General features: G+C 40.1%; 1 protein-coding gene across 1 annotated transcript in view; it reads left to right on the plus strand.

Annotated features, from left to right (window-relative positions):
• The first annotated feature begins 440 nt into the window (after positions 1–440).
• TECTA (tectorin alpha) overlaps positions 441–20944 on the plus strand; it is a 72671-nt gene continuing 52167 nt past the window's right edge. The window contains exons 1-6 of the mRNA XM_029574094.1: positions 441–501; positions 6119–6252; positions 7620–7907; positions 15585–15722; positions 17410–17575; positions 19934–20346. Coding sequence (XP_029429954.1) covers positions 441–501; positions 6119–6252; positions 7620–7907; positions 15585–15722; positions 17410–17575; positions 19934–20346 — 1200 coding nt within the window. The remainder of the gene's footprint in view (positions 502–6118; positions 6253–7619; positions 7908–15584; positions 15723–17409; positions 17576–19933; positions 20347–20944) is intronic.

Genomic DNA, 20944 nt, shown 5'->3' on the forward strand with positions numbered 1-20944 from the left:
TTTTCTTTTAATTTCATTTGTTTGTTTTTCATTTCAAATAAATGTAACAAAACAAATAGCAAATCAAATGAAAACAAACCCCCAAAAATATCTGTGAACACCTTGAATAGTCATTGTGGGTATCCTGGAAATCCGACTGACACTGGGATGAGAGGATAGCTTTGGGAAGCCCTGTTGTAGACTGTGGTACCTTTTTATTGTATAAAATAAGTTGTTTAGGTTCATCAGCTTTTAATACTGCATGGGGTCCTTTCACATCTGAAGATGTAGACTTGCATGCTCATATACCAACTCTTTTTTTTTTATTTTGGTCCAACAAAAGGTGTCAAACTACAAAAACACCAGCATTCTCCAGGATCAATACAGCTGCTGGATTTCTGCATTCCAATACCAGTCAGAATGCTTGCGGAATGATAATTTTGATATCTTGTCTCTACAGGATGATTTATTCACTATTTGGGATTTGGATTTCTTTCACCTTCATACTTTTACACAGTAAAGGTTAGTGTTCCTGATTTTATGACAATGTGCATGCCTCAAAAGTATATTTAACTCTATATACAGACAAAAAAATAGATTTTTTTAAATATTGCTGTTTTTATGTCTTACAAGAGATGGCTACTCTATATTGAAATACTTTGTAAATTACCACATCAGAGAAAAGTCCATCTATTAAAATATTTTGTGTGGGTATAAATGATATTATATAGGAGGTAGGAGAAAAAAAGAACTTTTGATATACAGTACAGCTGTAATTTCAGAGCCATCTGGAGTCACAGTAGGGTGCGGCTCATGGCAATCTGCTGCCTGAGGCAAGGAAAAAATATGGTGCCCCCCCAAGGCATGGTGCAAGTCAAATCAGCAAGAGAGCAGTAGGGGGAGGGTCCCCATTGGAGTCTAGCCCTTTTAGTGATTTGACTTGAAATGCTATGGAGGTGGGAAGGGAGGGGTCGAGGTTCCCAGAGGAGTGGCAGATAGATTCCTATTGATATTTCCAGGAAGTTGGTAACCCTGTCACACTCCCAGGAATCTTTACCACCTGCCCAGAGAGAGAGAGAGAGAGAGTGTGTGTGTGTGTGTGTGTGTGTGTGTGTGTGTGTCACTCACTCTCTCCGGGCCAGTGTAAGAATATTGGGAATCTAGAAAAATCTTATAGCCTTGTGCCCATCCCCTCTCCCACCCACTGGACAATTACAAATTATGCATTTATAATAGATTTTACATGAAAACGTACAGTCTTTTGAGGTAAAAACACTTACAATAGGTATATTTATATTTACATGCACTATTGTGGTATTAACCTGCAAAACAGCAAGATACTTGGAACTTATTTGGTATTAAACCTATTGTAAAGTGTGTTAGGTGTGATCTTAGCTCTCAGAAAGCCATGAGTAAACTGAATTACAAATTATAATGTAGTAAACCTGCCATACCAAAACAGCACTAACTGCTAGCACTCAAACAGTAACAACCTTACTCATGAAAAGCAACACTGCAAATATTACACCAGGCCCTAAAATACCAATACAGCAGCTATTAGGAAAACTTAACAAACCAGGCTGCTATAGACTCCTTCACAGAAACTATATGGTAGCACAGTACCTCACCTCTGTTACACATGCAGAACACAGACATACCCTCACCAGATACAGAAAAAAAAAGATTATAAATTACAAATAGAAAAGTACGGACAAAAACTGAATTGGGAACTGCAACAAGCTAGACTCCAAATGCAATGCAGCAATGAAAATATGGAAACATCATCATTCCTCCTCCTCATAGAACAAGAAATATAAAACATCAATCATAATAGAAACATACTAAGAAAATTAATATTTCAAAACAGCTGACAAACAGGACATTCAATAATTAAACTCAGATAAAATATTTTTTAAAAGTTCCCAAAACATCAATAAAATATTAGAAAAGAAGAGACACATCAAACACCCAATAATTAAAACTAATAAGGATACTAGAAATTCCCCATTCTTCATACCTGGGAACTTGATTTCCAGTCACCCTGAGATTGTTGTGGGAGGAGGGGAGTGGCACACAAACATTTTCCTCTCTTTCATTAATGCACACGCTTGCTCACATTCTCTCACACACACATTCTTTTTCCCCTCTCACAAGCTGCAGCAGCTTCCACCTTCAGCCTATGCAGCCAATGGGACTACTCCTCTTTCCTCTTGAGATGCAGGCAGACACTGCTCCTACTTCTTTCTTCTGGCCACATGGGCTAACTCTGCTCCTGCTCCTTCTGGCTGCAGTGATTGTGCATCCATCTTCCCGCTTGCGCAGGCCTATGCGATTCAGCTATAGCAGGAGAGTTTTGAGGGGCATTTTTTTTGCCATCTCAAGATTTTGCAGCCTGAGGCAGCTGCTTCACCCTGTCTCATGACAGAACCACCCCTGAGGGACAGACCCACTGATAGAGTTTCCGGGGTCCAAGGAGGGAATGCACAATTCCATCATGAGCTGATACCCAAACTACAAAGCAAAATAGGTTTTAATTCATATTTTACTTCCTTTATCCATCCAAAACAATTATAGGACTATTTACCCACATCAAAACATTTCAGTATACCTAACATGTTCAAATGTTGCTTTAATGGAATATAGTCCATATGTAAAAGACACAGGGAACTTGCACATCTGGATACTGCTATAGATTAGATGCTAGTGATATAGTCTACATTCATTTAAGTACTATAAGAAAACATTTTCAGATATAATTTTCTACAATCTACTCTATAAATTGAAATATCATGATTCTGGTCCTCGTGGTGAGAACTGGGGTACACTGAAGGAACAGAGAAAGCAGGTTCCATTTACTTGTTTCTTGACACGTCTGAAGAAGGCATCTACATGGCCTCAAAAGTTAATGTGCCACACAACATTTTTTAAGGAAAGATATCACACCCTACAAAGAATCCAGATAAGAGAACTGGAACCAGAAAAGGCTCGCTCACTCCTCTCTGCCAGCTGAGCCTGGCGTACTGTCGGAACATCTAACAGCCCTCTCTGGGAGGGCTGCTAGGCTCAAGATGGACTATAGACATGCAAAACAGCATTAGCCCAAGGAAAAGAGTCCATTATTTAAGAATTAATATTAATACCTTAAAGGTGATTCTTGAATGGACCTGGCAGCCAATGAAAGTCTCTGAGCACTAGAGAGATGTGATCTCTCATGAAATAAGTCTTGCCTCAGAGTTCTGTAAAGCTCAAGCTGGGAGCCCAATGTATAAAGAATTGAGTAGTCTAATAATGGCAAAGTACAACAGAATGGAAATCAGCAAAAGAAAGTGGTTTTAAACCATGAAAATTGCAGAATTAAGTTGATTACTGAAGGTGAGACCAGAAGCAATGAACACCCCTAAGCTCTTCACATGAGAAAATACCTGAATCTTGATGTTATCAATGAGAATAGATTGGGGAATGCCAATAAAATTGCTAGGCTGCAACACTAAGATTTCGGTTTTGCACAGATTTAAGGCTAACTTGTGTGTGTAAGCCACTGTCTGACAGTGGAAACGCAAGATACCAACAAGGAGGTTTTGTCTCATGAAGAACCTACTTGAATATAAAATTGTTTGTCATCCACATACAACTGGAATCCTGTACAGAGGCCAGTCAATAGTCTGCATATTGATGCCATGTAGATGTTAAATAATAATGCAGACAAGGCCGAGCTCTGCAGGACACCAGTATCCAGTGGGTGCCAGGTAAAATAACTCGAGCCAATCCAAAAGTCAAAGTTCCATTTCTCATACCTTGATTCAGATGTCACAAATAGATTCTTACTTCTTCTCCCCTCCTTCAAGGAATGAATGAACATCCATTCCCTTGCATGACCTTTGAAGGGTCACTGGATCTCTCTGGATAAGAGACTCCTCTGAAAACACCCTCTTCAGAAAATGGTATCTAAATTTCCTTGACCAAAAGGGAATTCAGTTCTCTAGCAAAAATAAAAACTAATCTTCACATCCAAACAAAAGGAAGAAAGGGTGGATAAAAGCTTCTTTCAACATAAAGTCAAAAAAAGATGAAATAATATTTTCTAAAAGTGGGAAGAAAGCATACTTTCTACCTTTCTAAACCAGGCCTCTACCAACAAGGCCCAAGGGTCTTCACGCCACAAAATAAGAGAAATAACAACAGGAGCAGGACAGCATCATCCTGCCTCCTAAAAAGTTTAAATAGTAGTAAGAAGAAACCAACACAGCAGCCCACATGGGGGAGTTGTAAATTACTTGATATGCTTTGTCTCTATCTACGTTAATGGTATGGGCTTCTTAGTACAAACCCAGTAGTGCTCCAAATACATTTGAAAATTATCCCACCAAAACTACCCACATACAGTTATGCTTGCTAATTTCTGTGCTGATGTTTTTTGGGGGGAAATGATTCACCTAGTTTGGAAAATGCAAAAGTATGTGCAGAAATGCAAATCCTCATCATCCCTGCCACCAGGAACACCTCTGCTCACTGTGCACGTATAGGACATATGCATGTAAATTTACCCACATATCTGGTGAGAAATTTTGTAAAATGCCTTTTTCACAGGTAAAGGACTTGAAATTTTCCATCAATAAAACCACTAATGCTGCACAAGAGTCTAGTGACTACACAGATGTGGTAGCTCGAGCAGTCAGTGGCTCGGGTACAGCCAGAGGAAACCACCAGTAAACTCAGACCGTGCTTCAATGCTCTTTGGGGTAGATTTTCAAAGGGTTACGCGCGTAACCCCCGAAAACTTACCCCAAACACCCCCCCCCCTGCGCGCGCCGAGCCTATCTTGCATATGCTCGGCGCGCGCAAAGCCCCGGGACGCCTGTAAGTCCCTGGGCTTTCCTGGGGGGGGTGTCAGGGGCGTGTCACGGCCGGCGTGTCATTGGGGGCGTGTCGGGGGCGTGTCACGGCCAGCGCGTCATCGGGGGCATTCCAGGGGCGTGGCCGCGGCCTCTGGACCAGACCATGGCGCACCGGCCCGGCAGGCGTAGCTTGTGCAACAAAGGTAGGGGGGGTTTAGATAGGGCCAGGGGAAGGGAGGGGAAGGTGCGGGGGGGGGGGTGGAAGGAAAGTTCCCTCCGAGGCCGCTCCAATTTCGGAGCTTGGTGCGCGCAGGCTGCTGATTTTGGGCAGCCTTGCGCGCACCGACCCCGGATTTTAACGGCTACGCGCGTATCTATTGAAATCCGCGCGCGTAGTTTTATAAAATCTCCCCCTTTATTTATAGTGAAATTAAACAAACAAAATGGCCACTGGCCTTTACTTCAGGCAGAAATGCAAACAGTGCAGCTGTTTGCCTTATTCTCAGCAGAGTGCAGGCAAAACAGTCTTTTTTAATAGCAGCAACAAGCGGCAGCCCAGCTTAACTGCAAGTCCCAGAACAGTAGTACAGCTCATCTTAGCTTCAGGGAACAGTCAGTCTTCAGACATAGCCAGTCTTAACATATGGGAACGCTCTCCATGATCCCCGGGGACTCCCTAAGTCTTCTAGGCCCAGAGGCTTCTCCCTCCACCCAGGATTCCCTGCAGGTTTCACCCTTATGGAGGACCGGGCGGGAAGCTGTGCCCTGTCCTTTAAGGTAGTCTGAGGGGGATGTCTGTAAACTCCCTTACAACAAAGATTAACTTTGAGCATTTTGTTTGCATCGCCAGAATCTTGGGATGCAGTTAAGAGTCCAGTTTTATGAATATTTGCTTGTACCTTATTTGTTACTTACGTGTTCCTCTTCTCCCACCTACTGCCTGTTCCCCAATAGATCCAACCCTTGCTTTCCACAAACGTTTCCTCATCCTCAACAAAGTATATTTAATACAATTGTTAAACTCCTTTGAAGTGGTTGGGATTCATACTTTGGGGGGGGGGGAATTTTGAAAGGACAGGAGGGGTTGGGGGGAGATTTCTAATTTTTGTTATGTAAATTATGATTCTTGTACTGTTTATTTTTGCTTTGTTTTGTGTTCTGTACACTGTTTCATTGTTCTCCGCTTTAAGGCTCATGGCGGAAAGGGGGCTCTCATACAAGGAAATAAAATAAATACGCGACTGCCTCTCCAGACTATAACAGATTGTTGCCGGTGGTTACCTTGAAACCTTTTCCTCTTTCAGCTCAATCCCGGGAGGTGTTATATCCATTCTGGCAGAATGATACAAAAACCCCTAAAGTGGATGATGGGAGTTCCTCGGAGATTAAGTTATCTATTCCTGTAGTCTTCTTTGGCGTTCCATATCGGGCACTTTATGTAAGTTCAGCAAACTCTGATGTCAAAGAAATGTTCCACTCTCCCATATTTTACTGCCCTGAAAGAGACATTTTCCATATTTCCTTTTACCTTACTAAATGCTTATTGATGCTTAACATGTAAAATGATTCTTAGATTTCACTCATGATCAGATTTTAGAGAACTAATCTGTACTTTACAGCTTTTCATCTAATGTATTAATTGATCTAAATTCTTTTTTTTTTTTATAATTAATTCTGAGAGAGATATTTGTAACCTTTTTCTGTGCTCCATGGAGCCCTGCAGGGCATTTCTGTGGCATCAGAGACAATTTAGTAATTTCTGTGCTGATATGCCACAATGAACCAGATGCTGGAAGACATCTATTTTCCGTAGTGCGTTCTCTAGCTCGTTGGTGTTCTCTGCTTTTTAGTTAGGGGACATGGAACAGTAGAGATGCAGAATTCCTGAGCTGTGTAAACAGATGATTATCTGGAGGTATTTAGCTTCTAACAATTCTTATTGTGCAGGTCAGCATGGAGGATCTGGAACTCTACCTCATGGAGATTTACTCTGGTGCATCAGTCTTTCCATTCCTTTGTATTGTGAAAAACTAGTACTACACTCATTTCACAGTAACCTTCACAAAGATTGAAAAAAAATACATAACGGATACCTTGAAAGAACATACTTCTGGCTTAAGCTACAGTATTTGTAGCTACTTTATATTTTTTTCACATTAGTTTATTGTCTTTTTATTGTCTATTATTTAATCCTGCCTCTATATGCTAGTTTTATGTTGCTTTTCTTTTAGTGCTATGGTATATATTCTTCTCCAGATTATTCAAAGTTTCACTGTTTTATATTCCCACCAGTACAATACTGTGAAGGCATATTTCTGTTTCTATTTTATTCTTACATACCGCCTTGTTCCCAAAAATGCATTGGTGAACAGCCTGGCTCTCACTGAGCCAGTTTAGCAGTTTCCATTAGAATACTTGGTCCTTTCTATTTTATGCTATTCATAAATGCTGTCATAAATATGAACATCATGAACAGCTACAGCATTACTGTAAATTTTTGGCAAAAATTTACAATGGCCCTGGTCTCTGTCTGCTGGTGCCATTTGCAATGGCGGCAGCTGCAGGTCTGGAGCAACCAGGCATCACTATTGCCCTGTGAAGACATTTTCAACAAGAAGGTAAGAAGATCCAGGAGGGGGGCTGGGGAGGATCGAGAGATGGCGCAGGAAAGGGTGGGTTTTGGCTGCAGAATCAGTATGTTTATACTTTGTGTTTCGTTTAATACATTTTTTTTTTCTTCGGTTGCAGCAGCCAGAGTACCGTTATGTTGTAGTTTATTTGAATAATAAACTTTTATCATCTTAGGTGAACAACAATGGTGTGATTTCCTTCAATGCCTTAGTAAGCCAGTTTACCCCAGAGGCCTTCCCCCTGGCAGATGGCAGGGCCTTTATTGCACCCTTTTGGGCCGATGTCCATAATGGAATCAGAGGAGAGATATACTACAGAGAAACCACTGACCCAGCGACCTTGAGAAAAGTCTCCAACGATGTGAAGAAATACTTTAAAGATCTGAAGTCTTTCTCGGCTACCTGGGTTTTTGTGGCCACGTGGGATGAAGTTACTTTCTATGGAGGCAGCAGCACAACTCCAGTAATGACAAATGCTAAAATGTTAATTTTTATTTGACATTAATTCTCTAAAGAAAGTACTGTGTTTAATAAAATATAATTCAGGAGTTATTCTGAGTGCACGTGTAGCCATTTCAGCAAAATGTTTTTGCTTAGAAGAAATTGTTCATGGGGAGGGTCATTTTCAAATGATTTTACCTGGATAAACAGTTACTCAGTTTAATTCAGGGACTGACAATTGTAAACGTACCCCTGCTGTGACCCACCCTGTAAAGGGGTAGAGCTGGGGGTGGGGGGAAGCTTCATTTTGAAATCCCCTCTCCTGTTTTATGGTGTGGAGACTCTGCACCTGCAGAAGTACCTGCGGCGCTGGCCTGTCCCAGATTTGCAAGTACCGGCAGGCCTGCAAAGTATCATTTTTATAATTGCTCCCACAATATCTACATAACGCCATCTTTAACTAAGGCTAAAACTGGGACTTCAATACAAGAAGTGCACAGAGAGAGGTATAACTAGCAGAAATATGGAGGTGGTGATGAGATCTAATCTAGATTATTGTGTTCTGTTCTGGAGGACGCATTTCCACATGGATTCAGATAAAGCAGAGGCAGTTTAAAGAACAGCTTCAAAAATAATGCAGAGTCTGCACCATAAGGCCTATGAGATGAGATTTAAAGATCTAAATATGTATGCCCTAGAGCAGACATACGATAGAGATATTCAGATACTTCAAAGTATAACTGATGCACAAAAATCGAGCACTTTTCAGTGAAAAGAAAGTTCTAGGTCAGGGTATGGGGCTGAAAGGAAGTAGACATAAGAGTAAAACAGTGAAATATTTCTTCACAGAAAGGATGATAGATTCATGGAAAAGCCTCTCAGTTGGTGAAGCCATAAACAATGTTGGAATTTAGGAGAACCTGGGATAGACACAGAGGATCCTTAGTCACAGGGAAATGAAGGTACATCTGGAGAGTAGGTAGTCTGCAGTATAAAACGAGAAGGAGAAATGGTAGATTAAATAGACCTTTGGGTCTTTATCTGCTGCCATATTTTATGATTCTTACTCAATGTACTCTGTCACTTACAATCACCAACAAAAAATATGTTATAGCATAAACTCTCAAGATTACATACATTCTTTCTTCATATGTCTGAAAAAAGGACCTATGAAGTCAATTTTTAAAGCATTTAGATGCCTAACCTTTGGAGTTAGGCACCTGAATCGACCCCTTTGAAAAATGACTTGGGCTGAGCATCTAAATTTAGCAGCCTTTTTTCACTAGGCACCTCTAAATGTAGGGTCCTAAAAAGCAGGCAGCTACGAGGGAGGAGTTAGGGTGGGGAAAAAGGTTAGGCACTTAGCATTGATTTTCAGTACTAGGCACTTAAATTTGGGCTTGAAATTAATTTTGATTAGATTTAGGTGAATTTTCAATTGAAAACACAGGTGCCTAACTTCAGCTGAAAATCTCCCTAAATTTAAGTACCTAAAATTTAGGGATTTAAGTGTGGCATTGGATATTTTTTGAAAATTGAATCCATGTGCCCTCATAAGCTCATGTATTACAACATCATTTCTTTGTGGCTGGATCTTTAAAAAGTATCACAATCTATCAGGACTCCCAATTCCTTGGTACCAATATAGTTAGCTACTAGAACTGCACCGCAGTAACTATTGAACGATAACTTTGTGTTACTAGTTAGAAGCAATTTGGATTGTTCAGACAGTGATGCTGTTGAAGTCTATGGAGGAACGTAATTTCCCAAGATGTTAACAGTTTTCCTATTGGAGAGGTGCCCTTGCAGTGTAGGAAATTGAGAAATATGAACATCCCATGACAAGAGAAGTAGAAGTATGTAAAGGAATTGTTCTTTATTTTGGGTTAGATGTTAGCGTCAGTGGAAAGTAGTGAATAAAATAAGTACCTTAACCCCCAACTGGGGCATTGAATTTGTGGGCAAGGGTATGATGAAAATATGAGATGGAGCAATAGAGATCCCAAGACCACACCATCCATTTTCCAAGGCTTTAGAAAAACTACTTCAGTATTTTCTAACACTTGATATACAAAGGGTATTCCCCCTACTCATGGCAAAATTGCTGCTTTAAGAAGCTGTAGTCCTGTTAAAAGGCTTGGAAGACTCAAGCTTGTTCCTGAAATCCTATACTACATAATGTGGGAAGTTCTCCATCCCTAAAGAGTATCCAGTATAGTATCTTTTGCATACATTCAGTCTTTTTCTGTCAACTAATAGAGGCAGTTGCAGGCTGGAGCAATCTCTCCCTAACATGCACAATGCATCTCACTTGCTGAAGAGTATTTTCTAGTCCTGTGTGTCTTCTCCATTAATTCTAAAACAAAAGCAATTTAAACTTCAAAGTTAATCATCTTTATCTCCTTTTCATTTTTGTTTTGAAACTGGGTAGGGAAATGCCTGCTGTTTTCCAGTATTTTACCTGTTCCATACACTTTGAAGGTAATACCCTCATGAAGAAGGAGAGCTGAAAAAATCTAAAAGTGGTTCCATTAAAAGTGACAGCTAGATGTGTACATGGGGAGGGCAATTTTGAATTCCCTGTAGTGCTTGAATATCAGTCAGTGAGCCAATGCCATGAGGATTCTTATGCTGGTGCAAAGTGCGTGGAGTAAAGAAGGCATAAGGATTTCAAAATGCAATCCCCTGCTTGCCCTGCCCCCGACACTGCCCTTTTTCCACCCATAAGCAAAAATTACGCATAGCATAGGCAGCACGCGCACTTTGTCCACATAGCCCGGGGTGATTGGGGGCTGGAGAAAGAGGGGAAAGGGCAATTTTTGAAGGGACTTTTTCCACAGGTAAATACCTACCTACAGACATCCCCTTGGAAATTGTCCCCTTAATCAATGGGACACTTATCTGTGAACACCTGCCATATCAGACCAATGCGACTGCTGCCTGCCACATTAATTCAATGGCATGCCTGCCTATTGCATTAAACATAAAATATGATGGCAGCTAAGGTTCATAAGATCCAGCTAGTCTTCCCAGTTTCATTCTTGGTGCAATGCCAGAGATCCCATTTGATTTTTGGCTTATCCCTCACTTCTTCACAGCTAGGAATCTTTTATGCTTATCCCATGCTTTTTTGAATTCCAATACTGATCTTCTCTCTACCACCTTCACTGGGAGGCCGTTCCATATATCGGCCACCCTGATATTTCCTTGATATTGCTTCTTGGAGCCCCACAGGGAGGGTAATTTTATAAATCCCTGAATACTGGTAAACTCTGCGTGTACATCACACAAGCAGACTTTACTGAGCTTTTTCAAAGGGAACCTGTATGCATACGTTTGCTTTGAAAATTCTTGGGTAAGTGGCCTGGTATGTGCACAAATAACCTCGTGGAACGTTACACCTCCTGTTTGAAAGATGAAATTCAGAAAGGGGGGGACACAGGGACCATGGGCCCTCCCCAAAAAAATAATTTTCACCAGCTATGGAAGGAAAAGTCTCATTGGTAACAGGTGGGACAGCACATGGCCTTTCCACCTTCCCCCAGACTTTGCCATGATCCCTTCGCCCACCCTTTCTGATCCAAATGAATTGGAGGATCGCGGACTGGCTTTCTCCTTCTCAGCTGCTAGCGCCTGAATGACAAGCGCTGAGAGTCGAGGAGGAGGAAGCAGCCCGCATGGCAAGATCTCACTCCTCTGAATGTAAGTCTGGCTGGGCTGCCACGGAGCCTATTACACAGCAGCCGAAAAAGAAGCCCCAAGCTGCCGTGGAGCCCATCTTGTGGCAGTCTAAGAAGCTCAAGCCAATCCTGCGGTGCCTGAAAATGAGACCCTGCCTGCTTGCATGTATATATGAGAGAGTGCCTGCTTGCTTGTATGTGTGAGTGAGAGAGTGCTCGCCTGCAGGTGTGTGTAAGAGAGCATATGGGGAATGTTTTACAGAATGAACATGAGTGAGAGAAAGGATAACGTTTATGTGTTGCCACCCTCCTCCCAATCCACAACATTCTCAGGGTGACTGGCCATCAAAAGATCCCAAGAACGCAGAGCAGGACATTTTTTTTAAACTACTAGTTTTAATTTTTGGGTGTTATTTGATATCTTCTGTTTTATTTATTTATTTATTTAGCATTTTTTTATATACCGAGGTATAGCAGAGTTGCCTTCACTCCGGTTTACATACAGAAACAACATGTTACATAGAACGATGTATGAAGATTACAATTTAAAATTAACGATAGTAAATACAATAGGAGAATGTATAACAAGATAACACAGGATAGAACCCTGAATAGATGTACATATATCTCATGAAGCATAGAAGGGCATCTGTATCATTGTAACAGGGAGATTGAAAAATGGCAGAATATATAAAAGAATTTTAAAGTCATTGAGTGCTATCTTTAAAAGATTGGCTGAGAAGCCAGGGTTTTAAGTCTTTTTTGAAGGATTTTAAGTTATCTTGATTGGTGAGACAATGAGGAAGCGAGTTCCAGAGCTTAGGGCCGATGATGGAAAAGGCTCTGTTTCTGGTGGAGGATAATTTAGCCTGTGGAAGTGAGGGAATCACTAGATTAATTTTGCTGGCGGTTCGTGTAGTACGTTGGGAGCAATGGATGTGAATGATGTCATCAAAGGCGGAATAGTCGGCATTGTATATTGCTTTGTGGAGTATGGTGAGGACTTTGAATTCTGCTCTTTTTTCAATAGGGAGCCACTGTAATTGGTTGAGAACAGGTGTAATGTGATCAGCTTTTCTTGTACCTGTTAGAACTCTGGCTGCAGCATTCTGAAGGAGCTGCAAGGGTCTCAAGGAAGATTTTGGAAGGCCGATCAATAGGGAGTTGCAGTAATCCAAACCTGAAAAAATGAGGGCTTGAAGGACAGTTTTGAAATCATGGGGGTGGAGTAGGGGTTTTAGATGTTTTATTATTTGAAGTTTGTGAAAGCCTTCCTTTATTTTTGTGGAGATGTGTTTTTTGTAGATTAGGTCAGTGTCTAACCAAACACCCAGGTCTTTAACGCTCTCTTTGAGAAGGACGAGGGTCTTGTCAAAGTAGAAGGGTGGAATTGTTAAATGTCCAGGATTTTTTTTGGCAATTAGGATACATTCGGTTTTGCTTGTATTTAGACATAGTTTAAGATGAATTAGCAAGTTTCTGATAGTATCCAAGTGTGAGGCTTGGATACTATAAAATAAAATAAAATATTTTATTGATTTTGGGGGAACTATTAAAACAGCTAAATGAGTTTTTAATTATTGGATGTTCTATTCATTGGCTGTTCTGAAATATTTATTCCTTTTATTAGTATGATTGTGCTATTATGAATTATGGGTTTTATTTCTAGATTTTATATGGTGTTTTATGAGGAATGGTGGTAGTTATTTTTTCTGTTGTTACACTGCATAATTCAGTCAGGCTTGCTGTGGTTTCCAGTTTAGCTTATGTCTGCATGCATCTATTTCTACTTTATGGTCTCTCTTTATATTCTGTGAGGATCTATCTGTGTTCTGCAAGTGCGAGGTATTCTGCTAGCACAGGGGTGGCCAACTGGCATCTCAAGAGTTTACCATTCTAGTTTTTGTTTGCATATTTCTGTTTTTAATTTGTGATCACTTATTTTGATCTGTTGAGGGTCATTTTGCCCGTGTGATTAAGGTGTGGTTTCTGCATAGGGATATGTTCCTCATTATATTTTCTCAACAGGAGATGTATTGGTATTCTAGGGCCTGGTGTAATATCTGCAGTGCTGTCTAATCATAGGTAGAGTTGATGCTTTTAGAGTCTTGTAAGTTAGTGCTGCTGTAGCATTGCAAGTTTTGCTACATTTTTTTTTTTCCAGGATTTTGTATTTCGCAATGTGCCTGGTAGTGTTTCTGTTACTTAGATGACACCAGAATTATTTTTTTTCTGTGGTGACATATAGGGGAAAATATCCTGCTCTGTCCCCATTATTAGAGGGCTGTGTTGTGGATGGTCTTTGATCACAAAATAGTCTCTTAGTATTGACATTTCTATTAATAATGCTGTTTTTGTTGCTTCCTCCTTTACCAGTAAGTCTGGTTTTCTAGTATCAAGCATGTAATTGGTTTGGGAATGAATAATTATACACTATGATTTATGTGAAGAATGTATGTAAGATAGAATGACATTAAATGTAAAAGTAATGTAAAAAAATTGGTGGAGAGAATGTGGGCTGAGCTTGTGGCAGAGTTGGGGTCAGACGTGAGGCGGAGCTTAGTTGGCTCCCCTCAATCACAAAGGTGTTCCACTGCCCCTGGTGAAGCTTACATGCACACACATATGCACATACATCTTCTTAAAATGAAAAAGTATGTGCACAGGTTCCATTTCTGCCCCCCTGGAATGCCTCTCTGCAGTTTACATAAAAATACAAGGACAATATATTTACATGTGTACTCCTCCACAAACGAAAGAGGAGAAGCACTGCACGTAATAAATCAACAATCCAAGGGAATAGTGCAGTGCAACTATATGAAGAATCCACACAGTGAGTCGAAATTCATGTAAATAATTTCTGGTTAGTACGGCAACTCCACGGAGTGCACCGACACTTGGTTAAGAAAATTGAATTTATTGCCGTCCCTCGCGATGCAGCCGCACAGCGAAAGACGGGACCGTGTCAGGGGATTGTTCAAAAATTGCGTTACATGTAACTTTTGAGATAGTGACGTTGCCGTACTAACCAAAAATTATTTACATGAACTTTGACTCACTGTGTGGATTCTTCATATAGTTGCACTGCACTATTCCCTTGGATTGTTGATTTACATGTGTACTCCTACATGCACAGTCTTCAGCTATTTTAGTACAGCCATTTACAAACACACAACTGGGTTTTATGCAAATACATGGCTTTGACAAATACCCCCACCAGGGCTTCTTGTTCTAGAGCATTCTTTCCTCTGAAAAAGGTTCGCTTCTTTCAGATATCTATGAGATATCTGAAAGTCTCTGTCATAGTTCCCTGTTTTGCCTCTCCTCCAGCATACTGCACATATTTAGGTCGTTAAGTCACTTCATAGGATTTTTGGTGCAGACTAACTAGTTTTTGGTAACTTTCTCTGGACCTTTTCCACACTGTCTATATCCATTTAAAAGTATGGCCTCCAGAATTGGACTTACTATTCTAGGTGCGGTCTCACCAATGACCTGTCAGAGGTATCGTCACCATTTTTTTCTACTGTTTGTCTCTCCCTATGTACTCTATCACCCTTCTGGCTCTGGCTCACCACCTTACCACAGTGTTTAACTGTCTTCAGATTACCAGACAGGTTCAACCCAAGATCTTTCTCCTGGTTAGTGCACATTAGTATGTCACCTCCTAGGAAACTTTTGTCCGTGGATGCTTGATTGTTAAATTTAATACTTATGGACATACTTTTGCTTGCCCAATTTTTTCCGTAGAATGTTTCCTTCTACAAGTGGCAAGAAATAAAATCTTTTGCCAAAATATGTTTCAAAAGTGAGCAAGTAAACACTTTTTTTCTGCTGTACTTTTAGTCAAAACTTAAGTCTGACCCTTAGATGATTAAGGTTTGGTCTGTGCTTACAAAATCCATGTTTATGTTGCACACCTAGGCTTTGTTGATAGAGGGAGAAAAACAGATATAATTTAAAAAAAAAGGGAACTGGCATAGAATTTTGGGAATTTTGACACTGAAACTTGTTGTTAGGTAAATACATTTCAGGCTCTCCTGATCTCAGATGGCTCGTCAACCATTGCCATGTTTAATTATGATGAAATCAACTGGACCACAGGAACAGCAAGTGGGGGAGACCCTTTAACTGGACTTGGTGGTGTAATGGCACAGGTACGATCTCAATATTCTAGTTTTCAGCATGTAATCTTGTACAAACTTTTATCCCCATATAAATCCTGTCTTAAACAGCATCTCGTTTTTAGGGCTCTCCCAATAACCGTTTGATTAGCGCTATATACTGCAAAGTTGGAGAGTCGGGTTTGGAAGCACCCTTAGGTCTGTGGCTGCATGGGTAATGGTGCTGCAGAAGGGGCATGCTTACCTGCCTTAAGGGAGATGGGATGTGTTGCTGATTGAGAATGCTAAAGTCTCGGAGGAGATTGCAGCAGCATTCAGTGCAGCAGGTGATGCACAAATATGAGGACTCTTATTTATTTATTTAGCATTTATTTATTTAGCATTTATTTAACATCCGTTTGCACATTGTATCGGTTTACATATAACTTGAAACTCGGACAGGGAAACTGTCACGCAGGCATAGCCTTTACAAAGAACAGAAAAACAACATGATAACGTTAAAGAAATTAGCTAGATAAAAGGTTAACTGGAAGAGAAATTATAAATAGATTCACTAGGTAACGATATGTAAAGAGTAGGATAATTAGGAACGGTGAATGTCAATGTACAATATATACAGCGGAGGTTAAAATCGGAAAGGTGATTTTCAAGGGGGAGAAGAGGAGGGAGGGGTGAGGGGGTTTAACGAAGAATCTTGGGAATGGGTTAACAAAAAGCTGGGGGGTAAGGGCAACAGAGAACCACATCATTCCCCGGATGTGGTTCTCTCTTTCAGATGCTTAGTCAATAGCTGTAGAGAAACGCTTTTTATTTAAATGCTATAAAATAATATAATAAGGCCTTATGGAGAGAGAGACTGGCAGAGTGCTACGCAAAGCACCAGCATAAAACTCCCTCTCTCAAATGATTTTATTGATAATAAGATACATAGGATTTACAGTTGCACATTTCCAACTCTGAAACTAGGTTATATAATTGTCAAAATTTCTGTGATTGGCTTTTTACTATAAACAATTAATCTGAATGGCCATATGGTAATTTGCTCTCTCTTTCCATGCTAATTAATCCTCATTTCATAGTTAAATGTCTTCTTAGGGTTTTGCAACATTGGCATGGCCTTGTCTATTCTAAAAATGTTTCTCTAACCTCGTGGCCCAGTTTTTCTGCTAAGGCAGCATCTATAGCTAACTTACGGCGTCTATCCATCTAGCAAAACAAGCACAAATGTCATGCTATAATACTATATTTGCTGGTAACTACAAAGCTACATACGATCAAAAATCAAAAACTTGGGAGAACAAGAATGACAACTTCTTGTGTGACATGTCAAAACTTGTTTCACTGCCTTTTCAATACTCTTTATTACAAGTTATATCTGCAATAGGGCCTAATAGCACCTACAACAGGAAGAGGGTTTATGAAGACCCAAATCATGGGTATCTGGGTTTCTTGGGTCATGAAATATACTCCTAAGTCTGGATTTCTCTTTTAACTGGGTTTTTGGTAGGTTAGGTTACCTAGAGCATAGCCCATCAATAGCATGTAAGAAAAAAAGGACTAGAAAATGAAAGGGTCTATGTATTCCATAAACCGAATGATATATAGAATGGGTATGTCTGGGTGTTTATCTGACATGGGACCTGATGTCATCTGGTTTGGTATGCCTTTATTTTCTTTGAAGCATGCCGAATTTCAAACACTGATATTTCTATCTTTTCAGGCAGGTTTTAATGGTGGAAACAGTACCAATTATTTTAGCATTCCTGGATCCAGGTCCCATGATATAGTCAATATTGAAGAGACAACTAATGTAAATTTTCCTGGACGATGGGTGTTCAAAGTAGATGGGAAAGAAATTGACCCAGCTAATGGCTGCAGTCTCAAAGGTAAAGGCAACCAAAACATGCATTGTGCAGTTACAGTTTAAAACAGCAGGACTATTACATGCAGAAAATTAAGGGGCCAATGTACTAAAGCATGTTAAGGCTGATGCAATATTAATGTGCAATAAACATATTTTAATGTGTGTTAATGCCTGTTTACCATACATTAATGCTGCATTAGCCTTAATGTACTTGTGCATTAATCCTTGTTAATAATGTGATGAAAAATATTAATGGGCTATGTTACATGCAAATGTATGCAAAGAAGATCTCTAATATTAAAATGGGCTTAACGCAAATTGGGTTATACAGTATGATTTGTGTTGCGTTAGCCTTTCTCAGCAGTTTACTCAGCTAGCATCTCATTCCATCAAAGGCTCTCTCAGCTCAAAATGGGCTGTGCATTCATATGACTATATCTGTTCTTCAGGCGATTATATCAGTTTCTCAAGTGCCAATGACTGCAAGACACTGTGGTTTCCAATCTGAGCAAAATGGCATTATATAACTCACAGATACCACTGACAATTACAATAACAATACTATTTATTTATTTTATTTTCATATTGTTATGCCCCACAATTCTAACCAGATAATCAGTGTGACTTACAAAGTTACAATCATAAAATCAACATAAAACCAACTCTCAGACATTGCATAAACATAGACATAAAACAATAAATGGCTGACTCTGTGACATTAAAGCATACATCTGTAGTGCTCTTTAGACTGAGTGATGTGGTACGCAGGGCCAGCGGGAGCACTAGGTGGATTAGGTAATCGCCTAGGGCACCAGAGTTGGAGGACAGGGCAGAGTTTTCATTTGGGGCGGATGATCAATGAGATGTGGCTGAGTGGGCAGTTGGCAGTTTATGAGTTGTGGCACTCGGGGATTGGTGACAAGAGTGAGTTAGTGATATATATATATATAGATAGATAGATAGAGAGAATAAATATATATGTGACCACTGCCTAGAGTGTTGCCGACCATTCCATGGGATTTATTATGTACCAGGAGGCCCTGCCTCCTGGTACATAATAAATCCCATTCAGAGGTGCCAGTCATGAATGGAGATTGCACAAACCATCAACTAACACCAGATAAAGTATGAACTAGCACTGGACAAAGTATAAATTAACACTGCATATCTCCTTGCTCAATGGACACACTCTGGGATAGAAATTCCTGCTTTTTATACTCAGCTAGAGAAACTAACAAGAATTTGTATTTTGTTCATCTCCATTTCAATTTTCCAGTATAATTCAGTGAGTCTTACATGTATGTTATTGATCTTAGTTCACTGTAATTTGTCTTTTATTCTTGTTACTTTGTCCCAAACCTCTCTATTTTTGCCATCTGTGCCTCCCATTTACTTTCATGTGTTCCCTTCATAATCTTAGAGTCTTTGTAACATAGATTAGCAACAGGACTCCAGCTGGTCTTCAGACTGAAGTCTACAATGTGCTTGGGGCCAATTTTCAAAGGGTTTAGGTTGCTAAATTTGGGAGTCAGGTAAGTAAATCTGGAGCCAGCTGAACACTAAATTTAGGAGTGCAATAAAACTAGAGATTCCTAAAAATTGGCCAGTAATGGGGACAGATTTGAGGCAGTGGGGAAAAAGTCAGGCACTTAGCACTAGGGATGTCCATTTGTTGCATCTTTTTTGGCAGTTACACACGTACCTCGCCAACTTTCTAGTACACGCGGGGGAAAAAAAAAAAAGGATAGTACCGGTATGTGGATTTCCAATTATTAAAAATACAAACGTGTTCTTTGTTTCCCACATCTACTAGAAAGTTGACGAGGTACGCAGATACGCAGGTACATGCCAAAATGGATGTGACGAATGCACATCCCTACTTAGCACTGGCCTTTAGCACTAGGTACCTAACTTAGGATACTAAAGCTAGGAAAGTGAATAGCAGGAAATTTAGGCTTCTAAGTTATAGGTCAGGGGTGGCCAACTCAAGTCCTTGAGAGCCACAGACAGCCCAGGTTTTCAAGATATCCACAATGAATATGCATAAAATACACATACACGCCCTCCATTATATGCAAATCTATTTCATGCATATTCATTGTGGATATCCGAAAAACCTGGCTTGTTTGTGGCTGTCAGGGACTGGATTTGGCCACCGCTGTTATAGCTCTCTAAATTTAGGTGAATTTTCAACCTAAAATTTAAGAACCTAAGTTCGGCCGAATATCATCCTAAATTTAGATACCTAATTAAGAAACTGAGCATTATTTTTAAACTGACCCCCTAGCATTTTAGTAACAGGATTATGCAAATGACAGGCTCCTCACTGTTGGAGGTTAAAATCTTCATTTAACATCACTTTCTTGTGTGTTTGACATAGGACAGTTTCTACGACAAGGGGAAGTGTTCTGGGAAAATGCCAATTGCTCTACAAAGTGTCGCTGTCTGGATTTCAATAATGAAGTTTTCTGCCAGGAGGCAGTCTGTGGCCCCTTTGAAGTCTGTGAGCCCAAAGAGAGGTTTTTCCAGTGCCTTCCGTTGGAAAGCAGCACGTGTGTGGTGTTTGGTGACCCCCACTATCACACCTTTGATGGACTTCTTTTTCATTTTCAGGGGTCTTGTTCATATCTTCTTGCTAGACAGTGCTGGCAAGGAACTCACCTTCCTTTTTTTAGTGTGGAAGCCAAAAACGAAAACCGAGGGGGATCCTCTGTCTCATGGCTTAATGAGATCTCTCTGGAGGTTTATTCTCACAGCATCGTCATACCCAAAGGCAATCTGGGTAAAGTCAAGGTGAGAGAAATACCAAAGAAAGGAAATGTGTTGTATCTCGATTTCAGACACTTCCTAAGGGAGACTTCTTTATGGTGTTTACTAGTAGGAGAAGGATGTTTATCACTAGAGTGGTTGAAAAAAGAAAGGTAGGCTAAACAATTCTAAAAAGTATAAACATGCAGACACCAGGTGCCAAATTATGCTGAAAATTATAAGTGCGCTCATATCCCGGTATGCTATCAGTTATCCTCACCTTAGTCACTTACAATTTTCAGCTTGCTTTGAAGCCTGCTGTCTGCATGTTTATACTTTTTGGAATCCTTTAGCCTACCTTTTCTTTCTTAGCCATATTTATTTTTGAGGTAGAAGCCTGCACATTCTCTTTTTTTCTATAATATCACTAAAGTAGAACATTTATGTTACATGACTTGCAATGCATTTTATGTTTGTTCTGTTTTAATTTGGAGGGGAGGAAGGGTTAAAATGTTATTTTTTCTTAAATTCTACATGCTTTTATTGCTATCTTTTAAAACCTATTCCCATATCTACTGTAAAACTGTAGGAGAGTAGAATTTTAGATGTTTAGTTCAAACACTGGCCTGTGTCAGGCTTTGGG

The sequence above is a fragment of the Rhinatrema bivittatum genome, chromosome 12 (genome assembly GCF_901001135.1).
Source record: "Rhinatrema bivittatum chromosome 12, aRhiBiv1.1, whole genome shotgun sequence".
Taxonomy (NCBI): Eukaryota; Metazoa; Chordata; class Amphibia; order Gymnophiona; family Rhinatrematidae; genus Rhinatrema; species Rhinatrema bivittatum.